This window comes from Oncorhynchus gorbuscha, unplaced genomic scaffold, assembly GCF_021184085.1.
Source record: "Oncorhynchus gorbuscha isolate QuinsamMale2020 ecotype Even-year unplaced genomic scaffold, OgorEven_v1.0 Un_scaffold_753, whole genome shotgun sequence".
In the NCBI taxonomy this organism is placed as follows: domain Eukaryota; kingdom Metazoa; phylum Chordata; class Actinopteri; order Salmoniformes; family Salmonidae; genus Oncorhynchus; species Oncorhynchus gorbuscha.
In genome coordinates this window covers 287501-310000 of record NW_025745548.1, presented here as the reverse complement: position 1 = coordinate 310000, position 22500 = coordinate 287501, and the positions used below count along the sequence as shown (strand labels likewise).

Sequence of the window (22500 nt, the reverse complement as noted above, 5' to 3'; positions counted from 1 at the left end):
CTGTACAACCTCTCCTCTCCTCTCCTCTCCTCTCCTCTCCTCTCCTCTCCTCTCCTCTCCTCTCCTCTCCTCTCCTCTCCTCTCCTCTCCTCTCCTCTCCTCTCCTCCCTCCCCTCTCCTCTCCTCTCCTCTCCTCTCCTCCCTCTCCTCTCTCCCTCTCCTCTCCTCTCCTCTCCTCCTCTCCTCTCTCCTCTCCTCTCCTCTCCTCTCCTCTCCTCTCCTCTCCTCTCCTCCTCCTCTCCTCTCCTCTCCTCTCCTCTCCTCTCCTCTCCTCTCCCCTCCTCTCCTCTCCTCTCCTCCTCCCCTCCTCCCCTCTCCCCTCCTCTCCTCTCCTGTAAAGTCAGTGGTAGACCACCTGTTTATAGGTAGTATAGTATTAGTGGTTTATGAAGGAGCTTTAACTCCTCATAGAAAACACTGAGGACTAAAGGACTGTTCTGTTCAGCTGTGTGTGTGTTAAGTCAGATATGTCCCTAACACCAGCACACACAATCTCTCTCCCGTGTGTGTGTGTGTCTCAGACGTCGGACTCGATGCTGGGCATGCGTCGGTAGAGGCGTGGCCTGTTTCCACCGGCGCTGGAGGCCCGGGGAGCCGTCACGTAGCCGATTGGCTGCTGGGCCGCCACGGCGGGCGGAGCCATCACGTACGACATCGCGGCCGTCTCTGAGGCCACGGGGTAGAAGAACTCCTGGTGGTTGCCGTGGGGACGCCCGTGGTGGTTGCCGAGCGTCATCGCCAGGGGGACTAGTTGTTTGTAGAGGTCGGTGGCGGAGCGGCCATGTGCCAGGCGCTGTGCTGCGGCCAGGCTGTTCTCTCCTCGCTGACCCGTCCCCCCTCCGCCCTGCAGGAAGGGGTTATGGGAGGGCCGGTCGGGGTACAGGGACTTGGAGCGGCGGGGGAGGGGCAGGGGAGGGGCAGGACGGGATCCAGAGAGTGGTTGAGGGGGGAGGAGGAGTAGGGTCGGTCAGAGCGCATGGTGAGGACGTTAGCGTAGGGACTATCCTCCAGGAGACCAAAGCTGTTGTTATCTCTGCTGTTGTCCCTGTCTGGCAGACTGAACCCTCTGAACTGACCCTGCTGCCACTCTGACTCCCTGCCGCCCCCCCGACGCTGCTGCTGCTGCTGCTGCTGCTGCTTCTCAGGGACGTTCTCGTAGGAGGGCTGTCGGCTGAGCTGGGTGGAGAGCTGAGATCCTGGGGGGGAGGTTCCGGCAGGGGGGAGGTAGTGACTCACCAACCCATCACCCTCGCCCACCAGACCCAGCTCGCTCTGAGGCAGGTAGTGGGTGAACATGTCCCCGCCAGAGTGAGGGTGTGTGTGCTGGGTGTGTGTGTGTGCGTGTGGAGAGTGTGCGTGTGGGGAGTGTGCGTGTGGAGAGTGTGCGTGTGGAGAGTGTGTGTTGGGGGAGTGTGCGTGTGGAGAGTGTGTGTTGGGGGAGTGTGCGTGTGCCTGTGAATAGGTCTGGTACTGCAGCTGGTCTTCACTGATGTCGTAGAGGTTTCCCAGGTGGATGCAGGCATCACAGCGGTTCTGAGGGGAGCGGACTGTGTACAGACCAGAGTAACCTGATAACTTCCCTAAACAGGACCGGCAATGGGTCTGTCTCTGGCCCCCTGGGGCATCGTAGGAACCATCTAGAGAGAAGAAAGAGGAGGAGAGGAGAGGAGAGGGGAGGGGAGAGAGGAGGAGAGGAGAGGAGAGGATAGAGGAGAGGAGAGGGCAGAGAGGAAAGAGGAGGAGAGGAGAAGAGAAGAGAAGAGAGGAGAGGAGAGGAGAGGAGAGGAGAGGAGAGGAGAGGGAGGGAGGGAAGGGGAGAGAGGGAGGGGAGAGGGGAGGAGAAGGGAGGGAAGGGAGAGGAGAGAGGAAGGTAAGGGAGAGGAGAGGAGAGGAGCGGAGAGGAGAGGAGAGGAGGTATGTATTGATTAACATCATGTATTGATACACATTATGTATTGATTAACATAATGTATGGATTAAGATCATGTATTGATTAACACAATGCAGTGATTAAGATACGGTATTGATTAGCATAATGTATCGATTATGATAATATATCGATCAAGATCATGTATTGATTAAGATAATGTATTGATTAACATAATGCAGCGATTAAGATACCGTATTGATTAGCATAATGTATTGATTAAGATCATGTATTGATTAACATAATGCCGTGATTAAGATACTGTATTGATTAGCATTATGTATTGATTAAGATCATGTATCGATTAAGATAATGTATTGATTAACACCATATATTGATTAAGATAATGTAAAGATTAAGAGTACGTTATCATTTTGGTCCCTTGCAGAACCAACTGTAGCAACAAAACAGAACCCAGGGCTGCTGAGATCTGTGTCAAATGTCTGACAGCAAGAATTACCACTCTAGTTTACTGAAATTAATGGAATTCAATTGAGGAAATAAAATAAAGGACAATAAAAACATGCTGATTACCACAGGACATGGTGCTGATTACCACAGAACACGGTGCTGATTACCACAGAACATGGTGCTGAATACCACAGAACACGGTGCTGATTACCACAGAACATGGTGCTGATTACCACAGAACATGGTGCTGATTACCACAGAACACGGTGCTGATTACCATAGAACATGGTGCTGATTACCACAGAACACGGTGCTGATTACCACAGAACACGGTGCTGATTACCACAGAACACGGTGCTGATTACCACAGAACATGGTAGACATTTATAACATGCTGATTACCACAGAACACGGTAGACATTTATAACATGCTGATTACCACAGAACATGGTGCTGATTACCACAGAACACGGTGCTGATTACCACAGAACACGGTGCTGATTACCACAGAACATGGTGCTGATTACCACAGAACACGGTGCTGATTACCACAGAACATGGTGCTGATTACCACAGAACACGGTAGACATTTATAACATGCTGATTACCACAGAACACGGTGCTGATTACCACAGAACATGGTGCTGATTACCACAGAACACGGTGCTGATTACCACAGAACATGGTGCTGATTACCACAGAACACGGTGCTGATTACCACAGAACACGGTGCTGATTACCACAGAACACGGTGCTGATTACCACAGAACATGGTGCTGATTACCACAGAACATGGTAGACATTTATAACATGCTGATTACCACAGAACATGGTGCTGATTACCACAGAACACGGTGCTGATTACCACAGAACATGGTGCTGATTACCACAGAACACGGTAGACATTTATAACATGCTGATTACCACAGAACACGGTGCTGATTACCACAGAACATGGTGCTGATTACCACAGAACACGGTAGACATTTATAACATGCTGATTACCACAGAACATGGTGCTGATTACCACAGAACACGGTGCTGATTACCACAGAACATGGTGCTGATTACCACAGAACACGGTAGACATTTATAACATGCTGATTACCACAGAACACGGTGCTGATTACCACAGAACACGGTGCTGATTACCACAGAACATGGTGCTGATTACCACAGAACACGGTAGACATTTATAACATGCTGATTACCACAGAACACGGTGCTGATTACCACAGAACATGGTGCTGATTACCACAGAACACGGTGCTGATTACCACAGAACACGGTGCTGATTACCACAGAACACGGTGCTGATTACCACAGAACACGGTGCTGATTACCACAGAACACGGTGCTGATTACCACAGAACACGGTGCTGATTACCACAGAACACGGTGCTGATTACCACAGAACACGGTGCTGATTACCACATTATTATTATTATTATTATTATTATTATTATATTATATATTATATTATTATTAACACGGTAGACATTTAATACCATAGGTATACTATATTAATACCTCTATAGTACTATAGTTATACTATATTAATACCTCTATAGTACTATAGTTATACTATATTAATACCTCTATAGTACTATAGTTATACTATATTAATACCTCTATAGTACTATAGGTATACTATATTAATACCTCTATAGTACTATAGTTATACTATATTAATACCTCTATAGTAATATAGTTATACTATATTAATACCTTTATAGTACTCTAGTTATACTATATTAATACCTCTATAATACCATAGGTATACTATATTAATACCTCTATAGTACTATAGTTATACTATATTAATACCTCTATAGTACTATAGTTATACTATATTAATACCTCTATAGTACTCTATTTATACTATATTAACACCGCTATAGTACTCTAGTTATACTATATTAATACCTCTATAGTACTATAGTTATACTATATTAATACCTCTATAGTACTCTAGTTATACTATATTAATACCTCTATAGTACTCTAGTTATACTATATTAATACCTCTATAATACCATAGTTATACTATATTAATACCTCTATAGTACTCTAGTTATACTATATTAATACCTCAATAGTACTCTAGTTATACTATATTAATACCTCTATAGTACTATAGTTATACTATATTAATACCTCTATAGTACTATAGTTATACTATATTAATACCTCTAAAGTACTATAGTTATACTACAGTAATACTTACCGTTCTTGTCATTGCTGGAGGAGGCAGCTCCAGTGTTGTTGTGTTTGTAGGTGTTGTACTTCTATAATACTACAATAATACTACAGTACTACAGTTATACAACCATTATACTACAGTAATACCTACTGTACTTGTCCTTGCTGGAGGAGGCAGCTCCAGTGTTGTTGTGTTTGTAGGTGTTGTACTTCTATAATACTACAATAATACTACAGTACTACAGTTATACAACCATTATACTACAGTAATACCTACTGTACTTGTCCTTGCTGGAGGAGGCAGCTCCAGTGTTGGTGTGTTTGTAGGTGACACTATAGTTATACTACAGTACTACAGTTCTATTCTTTTATGTTCTATAACACTACAGCTTTACTACATTAATACTACAGTAATATTTCCATAATACTATAGTTATAATACAGTAATACTACAGTAATACTTACTGCTCTTGTCATTGAGGGAGGAGGCAGCTCCAATACTATAGCTATACTACAGTAAAACTACATAAATACTTCTATACTACTACAGTAATACTACATGAATACTTACTGCTCTTGTCTTTGCCTGAGGAGGCAGCTCCAGTGCTGGTGTGTTTGTAGGTGCTGTACTTCTATAATACTATAGCTATACTACAGTAAAACTACAGTAATACTTCTATACTACTACAGTAATACTACATGAATACTTACTGCTCTTGTCTTTGCCTGAGGAGGCAGCTCCAATACTATAGCTATACTACAGTAAAACTACAGTAATACTTCTATACTACAACAGTAATACTACATGAATACTTACTGCTCCTGTCTTTGCCTGAGGAGGCAGCTCCAGTGCTGGTGTGTTTGTAGGTGATGTACTTCTATAATACTATAGCTATACTACAGTAAAACTACAGTAATACTTCTATACTACTACAGTAATACTACATGAATACTTACTGCTCTTGTCTTTGCCTGAGGAGGCAGCTCCAGTGCTGGTGTGTTTATAGGTGCTGTACTTCTATAATACTATAGCTATACTACAGTAAAACTACAGTAATACTTCTATACTACTACAGTAATACTACATGAATACTTACTGCTGGTGTGTTTATAGGTGCTGTACCTCTATAATACTATAGCTATACTACAGTAAAACTACAGTAATACTACATGAATACGTACTGCTCTTGTCTTTGCCTGAGGAGGCAGCTCCAGTGCTGGTGTGTTTGTAGGTGCTGTACTTCTATAATACTATAGCTATACTACAGTAAAACTACAGTAAAACTACATGAATACTTACTGCTGGTGTGTTTATAGGTGCTGTACTTCTATAATACTATAGCTATACTACAGTAAAACTACAGTAATACTTCTATACTACAACAGTAATACTACATGAATACTTACTGCTCTTGTCTTTGCCTGAGGAGGCAGCTCCAGTGCTGGTGTGTTTATAGGTGCTGTACTTCTATAATACTATAGCTATACTACAGTAAAACTACAGTAATACTACATGAATACTTACTGTTCTTGTCTTTGCCTGAGGAGGCAGCTCCAGTGCTGGTGTGTTTATAGGTGCTGTACTTCTATAATACTATAGCTATACTATAGTAAAACTACAGTAATACTTCTATACTACTACAGTAATACTACATGAATACTTACTGCTCTTGTCTTTGCCTGAGGAGGCAGCTCCAGTGCTGGTGTGTTTGTAGGTGCTGTACCTCTATAATACTATAGCTATACTACAGTAAAACTACAGTAATACTACATGAATACTTACTGCTCTTGTCTTTGCCTGAGGAGGCAGCTCCAGTGCTGGTGTGTTTGTAGGTGCTGTACTTCTATAATACTATAGCTATACTACAGTAAAACTACAGTAAAACTACATTAATACTTACTGCTGGTGTGTTTATAGGTGCTGTACTTCTATAATACTATAGCTATACTACAGTAAAACTACAGTAATACTTCTATACTACAACAGTAATACTACATGAATACTTACTGTTCTTGTCTTTGCCTGAGGAGGCAGCTCCAGTGCTGGTGTGTTTGTAAGTGCTGTACTTCTATAATACTATAGCTATACTACAGTAAAACTACAGTAATACTACATGAATACTTACTGTTCTTGTCTTTGCCTGAGGAGGCAGCTCCAGTGCTGGTGTGTTTGTAAGTGCTGTACTTCTATAATACTATAGCTATACTACAGTAAAACTACAGTAATACTACATGAATACTTACTGCTCTTGTCTTTGCCTGAGGAGGCAGCTCCAGTGCTGGTGTGTTTATAGGTGCTGTACTTCTATAATACTATAGCTATACTACAGTAAAACTACAGTAATACTTCTATACTACTACAGTAATACTACATGAATACTTACTGCTCTTGTCTTTGCCTGAGGAGGCAGCTCCAGTGCTGGTGTGTTTATAGGTGTTGTACTTCTATAATACTATAGCTATACTACAGTACTACATGAATACTTACTGCTGGTGTGTTTATAGGTGCTGTACTTGTTGTCCTTCAGGGAGTGGAGGTCAGCGTCAGCAGAATGGCTGTGGTGCAGCAGACTGGCGCTCAGCTGCAGGACGGACGCGTCCACGGTGTCGGAGTGCTCCGAGTGAGAGTGTCTGAGGTCGGGGTGCGTGTGTGTGACGTCGGGGGGTTCCTGGAGGCTGTCTCTCTGGTAGAGCGGGGCGGAGTGTAGACTGGCCCGGTCTGAGTCTATGGAATAGATCTTCTCGTGACTCCTCCCGCTGCCGCCTCCTCCTCCGACACCTCCCACCCCCCCAACCGGGCGTTTCTTCAGCCCGTCTTTTGGAGGTTTGAACCCCCCCATCCCCATCCTGGGCCCCCCCAGATCGGATTCCATGTATGAGGGGGGCCTGCTGGAACACTCGGAGATGTCGGAATAGGGCGGGTCTTCAGGGAGGTAACGCTGGCTCTTCATTGTTGCATGGCCTTGGACAGAGGCGGAGCCAGCGGATCCGGGGGCGGGACCACCGGAGGGACCGGACAATGGGATTGGTCCTTGTTTCAGCGTCTCCACGCTCTTCTTCCATAGGGCGCGGGGTTTGGAAGCGGGGCCGGCCGGGCCGGGGGGGTGGGGTTTGCCGTTGTCGGCGGTAACGCTGACCTCTACGTCGTTGAGGCTGAGGGGGTGGGGTTTGGGTTTCCCAGGGTACGGGCCTGGGGATGAGTTATTCAGCAGGTCTTTGTGCCGACCCAGGAAGCCCTGTAGAGTGGAAGTGTTGCTATAGAGACCACCCTGGCCTTTAGGAGACAGACTGACGACAGAGTTCCCTAGAGGAAAGACAGCACAACATCTATAATCTATAGAGACCTCCTGGAGACAGTTTAACATCTATAATCTATAGAAACCACCTGGAGACTGTATAACATCTATAACATAGAGACTATCTGGAGACAGTATAACATCTATAATCTATAGAGACCACCTGGAGACAGTATAACATCTATAATCTATAGAGACCACCTGGAGACAGTATAACATCTATAACATAGAGACCACCTGGAGACAGTATAACATCTATAATCTATAGAGACCACCTGGAGACTGTATAACATCTATAACATAGAGACCACCTGGAGACAGTATAACATCTATAATCTATAGAGACCACCTGGAGACAGTATAACATCTATAATCTATAGAGACCACCTTGAGACTGTATAACATCTATAACATAGAGACCATCTGGAGACAGTATAACATCTATAATCTATAGAGACCACCTGGAGACAGTATAACATCTATAATCTATAGAGACCACCTGGAGACAGTATAACATCTATAACATAGAGACCACCTGGAGACAGTATAACATCTATAATCTATAGAGACCACCTGGAGACTGTATAACATCTATAACATAGAGACCACCTGGAGACTGTATAACATCTATAACATAGAGACCACCTGGAGACAGTATAACATCTATAATCTATAGAGACCACCTGGAGACAGTATAACATCTATAATCTATAGAGACCACCTTGAGACTGTATAACATCTATAATCTATAGAGACCACCTGGAGATAGTATAACATCTATAACATAGAGACCTCCTGGAGACAGTATAACATCTATAATCTATAGAGACCATCTGGAGACAGTATAACATCTATAACATAGAGACCTCCTGGAGACAGTATAACATATATAATCTATAGAGACCACCTGGAGACTGTATAACATCTATAACATAGAGACCACTTGGAGACAGTATAACATCTATAATCTATAGAGACATCCTGGAGACAGTATAACATCTATAATCTTTAGAGACCAACTGGAGACTGTATAACATCTATAACATAGAGACCTCCTGGAGAAAGTATTACATCTATAATCTATAGAGACCTCCTGGAGACAGTATAACATCTATAATCTATAGAGACCACCTGGAGACTGTATACATCTATAACATAGAGACCACCTGGAGACAGTATAACATCTATAATCTATAGAGACATCCTGGAGACAGTATAACATCTATAATCTTTAGAGACCAACTGGAGACTGTATAACATCTATAACATAGAGACCTCCTGGAGACAGTATAACATCTATAATCTATAGAGACCTCCTGGAGACAGTATAACATCTATAACATAGAGACCTCCTGGAGACAGTATAACATCTATAATCTATAGAGACCAACTGGAGACAGTATAACATCTATAATCTATAGAGACCTCCTGGAGATAGTATAACATCTATAACATAGAGACCTCCTGGAGACAGTATAACATCTATAATCTATAGAGACCACCTGGAGATAGTATAACATCTATAATCTATAGAGACCTCCTGGAGACAGTATAACATCTATAACATAGAGACCTCCTGAATACTGAATATGTCTACACCTCTACTGTGGGGCTCTGTTACTACATTTATTATGTCTACACCTCTACTGTGGGGTTCTGTTTAATGTCTACACCTCTACTGTGGGGTTCTGTTACTACATTTATTATGTCTACACCTCTACTGTGGGGCTCTGTTACTACATTAATTATGTCTACACCTCTACTGTGGGCTTCTGTTTAATGTCTACACCTCTACTGTGGGGTTCTGTTACTATATTTATTATGTCTACACCTCTACTGTGGGGTTCTGTTTAATGTCTACACCTCTACTGTGGGGTTCTGTTACTACATTTATTATGTCTACACCTCTACTGTGGGCTTCTGTTTAATGTCTACACCTCTACTGTGGGGTTCTGTTACTATATTTATTATGTCTACACCTCTACTGTGGGCTTCTGTTTAATGTCTACACCTCTACTGTGGGGCTCTGTTACTATATTTATTATGTCTACACCTCTACTGTGGGGTTCTGTTACTACATTTATTATGTCTACACCTCTACTGTGGGGTTCTGTTACTACATTTATTATGTCTACACCTCTACTGTGGGGTTCTGTTTAATGTCTACACCTCTACTGTGGGGTTCTGTTACTACATTTATTATGTCTACACCTCTACTGTGGGTTACTACATTTATTATGTCTACACTCTATTTATTATGTCTACACCTCTACATTCTGTTTAATGTCTACACCTCTACTGTGGGGTTCTGTTACTACATTTATTATGTCTACACCTCTACTGTGGGGTTCTGTTACTACATTTATTATGTCTACACCTCTACTGTGGGGGGTTGGGGTTCTGTTACTACATTTATTATGATGTCTGTTTAATGTCTACACCTCTACTGTGGGGTTCTTTTACTACATTTATGATGTCGTGGGGTTCTTTTACTACATTTATGATGTCGTGGGGTTCTTTTACTACATTTATGATGTCTACACCTCTACTGTGGGGTTCTATTACTACATTTATGATGTCTACACCTCTACTGTGGGGTTCTGTTACTACATTTATTATGTCTACACCTCTACTGTGGGGTTCTGTTACTACATTTATTATGTCTACACCTCTACTGTGGGGTTCTGTTTAATGTCTACACCTCTACTGTGGGGGGTTCTGTTACTACATTTATTATGTCTACACCTCTACTGTGGGGTTCTGTTTAATGTCTACACCTCTACTGTGGGGCTCTGTTACTATATTTATTATGTCTACACCTCTACTGTGGGGTTCTGTTTAATGTCTACACCTCTACTGTGGGGTTCTGTTACTACATTTATTATGTCTACACCTCTACTGTGGGGTTCTGTTACTACATTTATTATGTCTACACCTCTACTGTGGGGTTCTGTTTAATGTCTACACCTCTACTGTGGGGCTCTGTTTAATGTCTACACCTCTACTGTGGGGCTCTGTTACTATATTTATTATGTCTACACCTCTACTGTGGGGCTCTGTTACTATATTTATTATGTCTACACCTCTACTGTGGGGTTCTGTTACTACATTTATAATGTCTACACCTCTACTGTGGGGTTCTGTTACTACATTTATTATGTCTACACCTCTACTGTGGGGTTCTGTTTAATGTCTACACCTCTACTGTGGGGCTCTGTTACTATATTTATTATGTCTACACCTCTACTGTGGGGTTCTGTTTAATGTCTACACCTCTACTGTGGGGTTCTGTAACTACATTTATTATGTCTACACCTCTACTGTGGGGTTCTGTTACTACATTTATGATGTCTACACCTCTACTGTGGGGTTCTGTTACTACATTTATTATGTCTACACCTCTACTGTGGGGTTCTGTTACTACATTTATTATGTCTACACCTCTACTGTGGGGCTCTGTTACTACATTTATTATGTCTACACCTCTACTGTGGGGTTCTGTTACTACATTTATTATGTCTACACCTCTACTGTGGGGTTCTGTTTAATTTATTATGTCACCTCTACTGTGGGGTTCTATAACTACATTTATTATGTCTACACCTCTACTGTGGGGTTCTGTTACTGCATTTATTATGTCTACACCTCTACTGTGGGGCTCTGTTTAATGTCTACACCTCTACTGTGGGGCTCTGTTTAATGTCTACACCTCTACTGTGGGGTTCTGTAACTACATTTATTATGTCTACACCTCTACTGTGGGCTTCTGTTTAATGTCTACACCTCTACTGTGTGGCTCTGTTACTACATTTATTATGTCTACACCTCTACTGTGGGGCTCTGTTACTGCATTTATTATGTCTACACCTCTACTGTGGGGCTCTGTTTAATGTCTACACCTCTACTGTGGGGTTCTGTTACTACATTTATTATGTCTACACCTCTACTGTGGGGTTCTGTTACTATATTTATTATGTCTACACCTCTACTGTGGGGTTCTGTTACTACATTTATTATGTCGTGGGGTTCTTTTACTACATTTATTATGTCTACACCACCTCTACTGTGGGGTTCTGTAACTACATTTATTATGTCTACACCTCTACTGTGGGGCTCTGTTACTACATTTATTGGGGTTCGTCTACACCTCTACTGTGGGGCTCTGTTTAATGTCTACACCTCTACTGTGGGGTTCTGTTACTACATTTATTATGTCTACACCTCTACTGTGGGGCTCTGTTACTACATTAATTATGTCTACACCTCTACTGTGGGGGCTCTGTTACTACATTTATTATGTCTACACCTCTACTGTGGGGTTCTGTTACTACATTTATTATGTCTACACCTCTACTGTGGGGTTCTGTTACTACATTTATTATGTCTACACCTCTACTGTGGGGTTCTGTTACTACATTTATTATGTCTACACCTCTACTGTGGGGTTCTGTTACTACATTTATTATGTCTACACCTCTACTGTGGGGTTCTGTTTAATGTCTACACCTCTACTGTGGGGCTCTGTTTAATGTCTACACCTCTACTGTGGGGTTCTGTTACTACATTTATTATGTCTACACCTCTACTGTGGGGCTCTGTTACTACATTAATTATGTCTACACCTCTACTGTGGGGCTCTGTTTAATGTCTACACCTCTACTGTGGGGCTCTGTTACTACATTTATTATGTCTACACCTCTACTGTGGGGTTCTGTTCTGTTACACCTCTACATTTATAATGTCTACACCTCTACTGTGGGGTTCTGTTACTACATTTATTATGTCTACACCTCTACTGTGGGGTTCTGTTTATTTATATGTCTACACCTCTACTGTGGGGCTCTGTTTAATGTCTACACCTCTACTGTGGGGTTCTGTTACTACATTTATTATGTCTACACCTCTACTGTGGGGTTCTGTTACTATATTTATTATGTCTACACCTCTACTGTGGGCTTCTGTTTAATGTCTACACCTCTACTGTGGGGTTCTGTTACTACATTTATTATGTCTACACCTCTACTGTGGGGCTCTGTAACTACATTTATTATGTCTACACCTCTACTGTGGGCTTCTGTTTAATGTCTACACCTCTACTGTGGGGTTCTGTAACTACATTTATTATGTCTACACCTCTACTGTGGGCTTCTGTTTAATGTCTACACCTCTACTGTGGGGTTCTGTAACTACATTTATTATGTCTACACCTCTACTGTGGGCTTCTGTTTAATGTCTACACCTCTACTGTGTGGCTCTGTTACTACATTTATTATGTCTACACCTCTACTGTGGGGCTCTGTTACTGCATTTATTATGTCTACACCTCTACTGTGGGGCTCTGTTTAATGTCTACACCTCTACTGTGGGGTTCTGTTACTACATTTATTATGTCTACACCTCTACTGTGGGGTTCTGTTACTACATTTATTATGTCTACACCTCTACTGTGGGGTTCTGTTACTACATTTATTATGTCTACACCTCTACTGTGGGGCTCTTTTACTACATTTATTATGTCTACACCTCTACTGTGGGGCTCTGTAACTACATTTATTATGTCTACACCTCTACTGTGGGGCTCTGTTACTACATTTATTATGTCTACACCTCTACTGTGGGGTTCTGTTACTACATTTATTATGTCTACACCTCTACTGTGGGGTTCTGTTACTACATTTATTATGTCTACACCTCTACTGTGGGGTTCTGTTTAATGTCTACACCTCTACTGTGGGGTTCTGTTACTACATTTATTATGTCTACACCTCTACTGTGGGGTTCTGTTACTACATTTATTATGTCTACACCTCTACTGTGGGCTTCTGTTTAATGTCTACACCTCTACTGTGGGGCTCTGTTACTACATTTATTATGTCTACACCTCTACTGTGGGGTTCTGTTACTACATTTATTATGTCTACACCTCTACTGTGGGGCTCTGTTACTACATTTATTATGTCTACACCTCTACTGTGGGGTTCTGTTACTACATTTATTATGTCTACACCTCTACTGTGGGGCTCTGTTACTATATTTATTATGTCTACACCTCTACTGTGGGGTTCTGTTACTACATTTATAATGTCTACACCTCTACTGTGGGGTTCTGTAACTACATTTATTATGTCTACACCTCTACTGTGGGGCTCTGTTACTACATTTATGATGTCTACACCTCTACTGTGGGGTTCTGTTTAATGTCTACACCTCTACTGTGGGGTTCTTTTACTACATTTATTATGTCTACACCTCTACTGTGGGGTTCTTTTACTACATTTATTATGTCTACACCTCTACTGTGGGGTTCTGTTACTACATTTATTATGTCTACCTCTACTGTGGGGTTCTGTTTAATGTCTACACCTCTACTGTGGGGTTCTGTTTAATGTCTACCTCTACTGTGGGGTTCTGTTACTATTTATTATCTACACCTCTACTGTGGGCTTCTGTTTAATGTCTACACCTCTACTGTGGGGTTCTGTAACTACATTTATTATGTCTACACCTCTACTGTGGGCTTCTGTTTAATGTCTACACCTCTACTGTGTGGCTCTGTTACTACATTTATTATGTCTACACCTCTACTGTGGGGCTCTGTTACTGCATTTATTATGTCTACACCTCTACTGTGGGGCTCTGTTTAATGTCTACACCTCTACTGTGGGGTTCTGTTTAATGTCTACACCTCTACTGTGGGGTTCTATAACTACATTTATTATGTCTACACCTCTACTGTGGGGTTCTGTTACTACATTATTATGTCTACACCTCTACTGTGGGCTTCTGTATTATGTCTACACCTCTACTGTGGGGCTGTTCTGTTTAATGTCTACACCTCTACTGTGGGGCTCTGTTTAATGTCTACACCTCTACTGTGGGGTTCTGTTACTACATTTATTATGTCTACACCTCTACTGTGGGTTCTGTCTACATTTAATGTCTACACCTCTACTGTGGGGCTCTGTTACTACATTTATTATGTCTACACCTCTACTGTGGGTTCTGCTCTGTTACTGGGTTCATTTATTATGTCTACACCTCTACTGTGGGGCTCTGTTTAATGTCTACACCTCTACTGTGGGGTTCTGTTACTACATTTATTATGTCTACACCTCTACTGTGGGGTTCTGTTACTATATTTATTATGTCTACACCTCTACTGTGGGGCTCTTTTACTACATTTATTATGTCTACACCACTACTGTGGGGCTCTGTAACTACATTTATTATGTATACACCTCTACTGTGGGGCTCTGTTACTACATTTATTACGTCTACACCTCTACTGTGGGGCTCTGTTTAATGTCTACACCTCTACTGTGGGGTTCTGTTACTACATTTATTATGTCTACACCTCTACTGTGGGGTTCTGTTACTACATTTATTATGTCTACACCTCTACTGTGGGGCTCTGTTTAATGTCTACACCTCTACTGTGGGGCTCTGTTACTACATTTATTATGTCTACACCTCTACTGTGGGGTTCTGTTACTACATTTATAATGTCTACACCTCTACTGTGGGGTTCTACATTTATGTCTACACCTCTATTTATTATGTCTACACCTCTACTGTGGGGTTCTGTTACTACATTTTACACCTCTACTGTGGGGTTCTGTTTAATGTCTACACCTCTACTGTGGGGCTCTGTTTAATGTCTACACCTCTACTGTGGGGTTCTGTTACTACATTTATTATGTCTACACCTCTACTGTGGGGCTCTGTTACTACATTAATTATGTCTACACCTCTACTGTGGGGCTCTGTTTAATGTCTACACCTCTACTGTGGGGCTCTGTTACTACATTTATTATGTCTACACCTCTACTGTGGGGTTCTGTTACTACATTTATAATGTCTACACCTCTACTGTGGGGTTCTGTTACTACATTTATTATGTCTACACCTCTACTGTGGGGTTCTGTTTAATGTCTACACCTCTACTGTGGGGCTCTGTTTAATGTCTACACCTCTACTGTGGGGTTCTGTTACTATATTTATTATGTCTACACCTCTACTGTGGGGTTCTGTTACTATATTTATTATGTCTACACCTCTACTGTGGGCTTCTGTTTAATGTCTACACCTCTACTGTGGGGTTCTGTTACTACATTTATTATGTCTACACCTCTACTGTGGGGCTCTGTAACTACATTTATTATGTCTACACCTCTACTGTGGGCTTCTGTTTAATGTCTACACCTCTACTGTGGGGTTCTGTAACTACATTTATTATATCTACACCTCTACTGTGGGCTTCTGTTTAATGTCTACACCTCTACTGTGGGGTTCTGTAACTACATTTATTATGTCTACACCTCTACTGTGGGCTTCTGTTTAATGTCTACACCTCTACTGTGTGGCTCTGTTACTACATTTATTATGTCTACACCTCTACTGTGGGGCTCTGTTACTGCATTTATTATGTCTACACCTCTACTGTGGGGCTCTGTTTAATGTCTACACCTCTACTGTGGGGTTCTGTTACTACATTTATTATGTCTACACCTCTACTGTGGGGTTCTGTTACTATATTTATTATGTCTACACCTCTACTGTGGGGTTCTGTTACTATATTTATTATGTCTACACCTCTACTGTGGGGCTCTTTTACTACATTTATTATGTCTACACCACTACTGTGGGGCTCTGTAACTACATTTATTATGTATACACCTCTACTGTGGGGCTCTGTTACTACATTTATTACGTCTACACCTCTACTGTGGGGCTCTGTTTAATGTCTACACCTCTACTGTGGGGTTCTGTTACTACATTTATTATGTCTACACCTCTACTGTGGGGCTCTGTTACTACATTAATTATGTCTACACCTCTACTGTGGGGCTCTGTTTAATGTCTACACCTCTACTGTGGGGCTCTGTTACTACATTTATTATGTCTACACCTCTACTGTGGGGTTCTGTTACTACATTTATATGTCTACACCTCTACTGTGGGGTTCTGTTACTACATTTATTATGTCTACACCTCTACTGTGGGGTTCTGTTTAATGTCTACACCTCTACTGTGGGGCTCTGTTTAATGTCTACACCTCTACTGTGGGGTTCTGTTACTACATTTATTATGTCTACACCTCTACTGTGGGGTTCTGTTACTACATTTATTATGTCTACACCTCTACTGTGGGGTTCTGTTTAATGTCTACACCTCTACTGTGGGGTTCTGTTACTACATTTATTATGTCTACACCTCTACTGTGGGGTTCTGTTACTACATTTATTATGTCTACACCTCTACTGTGGGCTTCTGTTTAATGTCTACACCTCTACTGTGGGGCTCTGTTACTACATTTATTATGTCTACACCTCTACTGTGGGGTTCTGTTACTACATTTATTATGTCTACACCTCTACTGTGGGGCTCTGTTACTACATTTATTATGTCTACACCTCTACTGTGGGGCTCTGTTACTACATTTACTGTGGGGTTCTGTTTATGTCTACACCTCTACTGTGGGGTTCTGTTACTACATTTATAATGTCTACACCTCTACTGTGGGGTTCTGTAACTACATTTATTATGTCTACACCTCTACTGTGGGGCTCTGTTACTACATTTATGATGTCTACACCTCTACTGTGGGGTTCTGTTTAATGTCTACACCTCTACTGTGGGGTTCTTTTACTACATTTATTATGTCTACACCTCTACTGTGGGGTTCTTTTACTACATTTATTATGTCTACACCTCTACTGTGGGGTTCTGTTACTACATTTATTATGTCTACACCTCTACTGTGGGGTTCTGTTTAATGTCTACACCTCTACTGTGGGGTTCTGTAACTACATTTATTATGTCTACACCTCTACTGTGGGCTTCTGTTTAATGTCTACACCTCTACTGTGGGGTTCTGTAACTACATTTATTATGTCTACACCTCTACTGTGGGCTTCTGTTTAATGTCTACACCTCTACTGTGTGGCTCTGTTACTACATTTATTATGTCTACACCTCTACTGTGGGGCTCTGTTACTGCATTTATTATGTCTACACCTCTACTGTTGGTTTCTGTTTAATGTCTACACCTCTACTGTGGGGTTCTGTTACTACATTTATTATGTCTACACCTCTACTGTGGGGTTCTGTTACTATATTTATTATGTCTACACCTCTACTGTGGGGTTCTGTTACTATATTTATTATGTCTACACCTCTACTGTGGGGCTCTTTTACTACATTTATTATGTCTACACCTCTACTGTGGGGCTCTGTAACTACATTTATTATGTATACACCTCTACTGTGGGGCTCTGTTACTACATTTATTATGTCTACACCTCTACTGTGGGGCTCTGTTTAATGTCTACACCTCTACTGTGGGGTTCTGTTACTACATTTATTATGTCTACACCTCTACTGTGGGGCTCTGTTACTACATTTATTATGTCTACACCTCTACTGTGGGGCTCTGTTTAATGTCTACACCTCTACTGTGGGGCTCTGTTACTACATTTATTATGTCTACACCTCTACTGTGGGGTCTGTTCTGTTACACCTCATTTGTTAATGTCTACACCTCTACTGTGGGGTTCTGTACTACATTTATTATGTCTACACCTCTACTGTGGGTTCTGTTACTACATTTATTATGTCTACACCTCTACTGTGGGGTTCTGTTAATGTCTACCTCTATGGGGTCTATGTCTACACCTCTACTGTGGGGTTCTGTTACTACATTTATTATGTCTACACCTCTACTGTGGGGTTCTGTTACTACATTTATTATGTCTACACCTCTACTGTGGGCTTCTGTTTAATGTCTACACCTCTACTGTGGGGCTCTGTTACTACATTTATTATGTCTACACCTCTACTGTGGGGTTCTGTTACTATATTTATTATGTCTACACCTCTACTGTGGGGCTCTGTTACTACATTTATTATGTCTACACCTCTACTGTGGGGTTCTGTTACTACATTTATTATGTCTACACCTCTACTGTGGGGTTCTGATACTATATTTATTATGTCTACACCTCTACTGTGGGGTTCTGTTACTACATTTATTATGTCTACACCTCTACTGTGGGGTTCTGTTACTACATTTATTATGTCTACACCTCTACTGTGGGGCTCTGTTACTATATTTATTATGTCTACACCTCTACTGTGGGGTTCTGTTTAATGTCTACACCTCTACTGTGGGGTTCTGTTACTACATTTATTATGTCTACACCTCTACTGTGGGGCTCTGTTTAATGTCTACACCTCTACTGTGGGGGGTTCTGTTACTACATTTATTATGTCTACACCTCTACTGTGGGGTTCTGTTACTATATTTATTATGTCTACACCTCTACTGTGGGCTTCTGTTTAATGTCTACACCTCTACTGTGTGGCTCTGTTACTACATTTATTATGTCTACACCTCTACTGTGGGGTTCTGTTACTACATTTATTATGTCTACACCTCTACTGTGGGGCTCTGTTTACATTTATTATGTCTACACCTCTACTGTGGGGTTCTGTTACTACATTTATTATGTCTACACCTCTACTGTGGGGCTCTGTAACTACATTTATTATGTCTACACCTCTACTGTGGGGTTCTTACTACATTTATTATGTCTACACCTCTACTGTGGGGTTCTGTAACTACATTTATTATGTCTACACCTCTACTGTGGGTTCTTACTACATTTATTATGTCTACACCTCTACTGTGGGGCTCTGTTACTACATTTACTGTGGGGCTCTGTTACTACATTTATGTCTACACCTCTACTGTGGGGTTCTGTTCTACATTTATTATGTCTACACCTCTACTGTGGGGTTCTGTTACTATATTTATTATGTCTACACCTCTACTGTGGGCTTCTGTTTAATGTCTACACCTCTACTGTGGGGTTCTGTTACTACATTTATTATGTCTACACCTCTACTGTGGGGTTCTGTTACTACATTTATTATGTCTACACCTCTACTGTGGGGCTCTGTTACTACATTTATTATGTCTACACCTCTACTGTGGGGCTCTGTAACTACATTTATTATGTCTACACCTCTACTGTGGGCTTCTGTTTAATGTCTACACCTCTACTGTCGGGTTCTGTAACTACATTTATTATGTCTACACCTCTACTGTGGGCTTCTGTTTAATGTCTACACCTCTACTGTGTGGCTCTGTTACTACATTTATTATGTCTACACTTCTACTGTGGGGCTCTGTTTAATGTCTACACCTCTACTGTGGGGTTCTGTTACTACATTTATTATGTCTACACCTCTACTGTGGGGCTCTGTTACTACATTTATTACGTCTACACCTCTACTGTGGGGCTCTGTTTAATGTCTACACCTCTACTGGGGGGTTCTGTTACTACATTTATGATGTCTACACCTCTACTGTGGGGTTCTGTTACTACATTTATTATGTCTACACCTCTACTGTGGGGCTCTGTTTAATGTCTACACCTCTACTGTGGGGTTCTGTTACTGCATTTATTATGTCTACACCTCTACTGTGGGGCTCTGTTTAATGTCTACACCTCTACTGTGGGGTTCTGTTACTACATTTATTATGTCTACACCTCTACTGTGGGGTTCTGTTACTATATTTATTATGTCTACACCTCTACTGTGGGGTTCTGTTACTATATTTATTATGTCTACACCTCTACTGTGGGGCTCTTTTACTACATTTATTATGTCTACACCTCTACTGTGGGGCTCTGTAACTACATTTATTATGTCTACACCTCTACTGTGGGGCTCTGTAACTACATTTATTATGTCTACACCTCTACTGTGGGGCTCTGTTTAATGTCTACACCTCTACTGTGGGGTTCTGTTACTACATTTATTATGTCTACACTTCTACTGTGGGGCTCTGTTACTACATTAATTATGTCTACACCTCTACTGTGGGGCTCTGTTACTACATTTATTATGTCTACACCTCTTCTGTGGGGCTCTGTTACTACATTTATTATGTCTACACCTCTACTGTGGGGTTCTGTTTAATGTCTACACCTCTACTGTGGGGCTCTGTTACTACCTTTATTATGTCTACACCTCTACTGTGGGGTTCTGTTACTACATTAATTATGTCTACACCTCTACTGTGGGGTTCTGTTACTACATTAATTATGTCTACACCTCTACTGTGGGGCTCTGTTACTATATTTATTATGTCTACACCTCTACTGTGGGGCTCTGTTACTATATTTATTATGTCTACACCTCTACTGTGGGGTTCTGTTACTACATTTATTATGTCTACACCTCTACTGTGGGGTTCTGTTACTACATGTATGATGTCTACACCTCTACTGTGGGGTTCTGTTTAATGTCTACACCTCTACTGTGGGGCTCTGTTACTACATTTATTATGTCTACACCTCTACTGTGGGGTTCTGTTACTACATTTATGATGTCGTGGGGTTCTTTTACTACATTTATGATGTCGTGGGGTTCTTTTACTACATTTATGATGTCGTGGGGTTCTTTTACTACATTTATGATGTCGTGGGGTTCTTTTACTACATTTATGATGTCGTGGGGTTCTTTTACTACATTTATTATGTCTACACTACATTTAATGTCTACACCTCTACTGTGGGGTTCATTTATTTTTACTACATTTATATGTCTACACCTCTACTGTGGGGTTCTGTTACTACATTTATTATGTCTACACCTCTACTGTGGGGTTCTGTTACTACACCTCATTTATTATGTCTACACCTCTACTGTGGGGTTCTGTTACTTATGTCTACACCTCTACTGTGGGGTTCTGTTACTACATTTATGATGTCTACACCTCTACTGTGGGGCTCTGTTACTACATTTATTATGTCTACACCTCTACTGTGGGGGGTTCTGTTACTACATTTATGATGTCTACACCTCTACTGTGGGGCTCTGTTACTACATTTATTATGTCTACACCTCTACTGTGGGGGGTTCTGTTACTACATTTATGATGTCTACACCTCTACTGTGGGGCTCTGTTACTACATTTATTATGTCTACACCTCTACTGTGGGGCTCTGTTTAATGTCTACACCTCTACTGTGGGGTTCTGTTTAATATCTACACCTCTACTGTGGGGTTCTGTTACTACATTTATGATGTCTACACCTCTACTGTGGGGGGTTCTGTTACTACATTTATGATGTCTACACCTCTACTGTGGGGTTCTGTTACTACATTTATGATGTCTACACCTCTACTGTGGGGTTCTGTTTAATGTCTACACCTCTACTGTGGGGCTCTTTTACTACATTTATTACGTCTACACCTCTACTGTGGGGTTCTGTTTAATGTCTACACCTCTACTGTGGGGTTCTGTTTCATGTATTACTACCTCTACTGTGGGGTTCTGTTACTACATTTATTATGTCTACACCTCTACTGTGGGGTTCTGTTTAATGTCTACACCTCTACTGTGGGGTTCTGTTACTATATTTATTATGTCTACACCTCTACTGTGGGGCTCTGTTACTACATTTATTATGTCTACACCTCTACTGTGGGGTTCTGTTACTATATTTAATGTCTACACCTCTACTGTGGGGCTCTGTTACTACATTTATTATGTCTACACCTCTACTGTGGGGTTCTGTTTAATGTCTACACCTCTACTGTGGGGTTCTGTTACTACATTTATTATGTCTACACCTCTACTGTGGGGTTCTG

The 22500-nt window shown here is 41.4% G+C and overlaps 1 protein-coding gene across 1 annotated transcript in view; it reads right to left on the bottom strand.

The window, feature by feature from the left end:
- Window positions 1-747: 747 nt before the first annotated feature.
- LOC124019176 (glutamate receptor ionotropic, NMDA 2A-like) overlaps window positions 748-22500 on the bottom strand; it is a 180435-nt gene continuing 158682 nt past the window's right edge. The window contains exons 20-21 of the mRNA XM_046334564.1: window positions 7029-7844; window positions 748-1637 (exon numbers count right to left, since the gene is read on the bottom strand). Of these exons, the coding sequence (XP_046190520.1) occupies window positions 748-1637; window positions 7029-7844 (1706 nt within the window). The remainder of the gene's footprint in view (window positions 1638-7028; window positions 7845-22500) is intronic.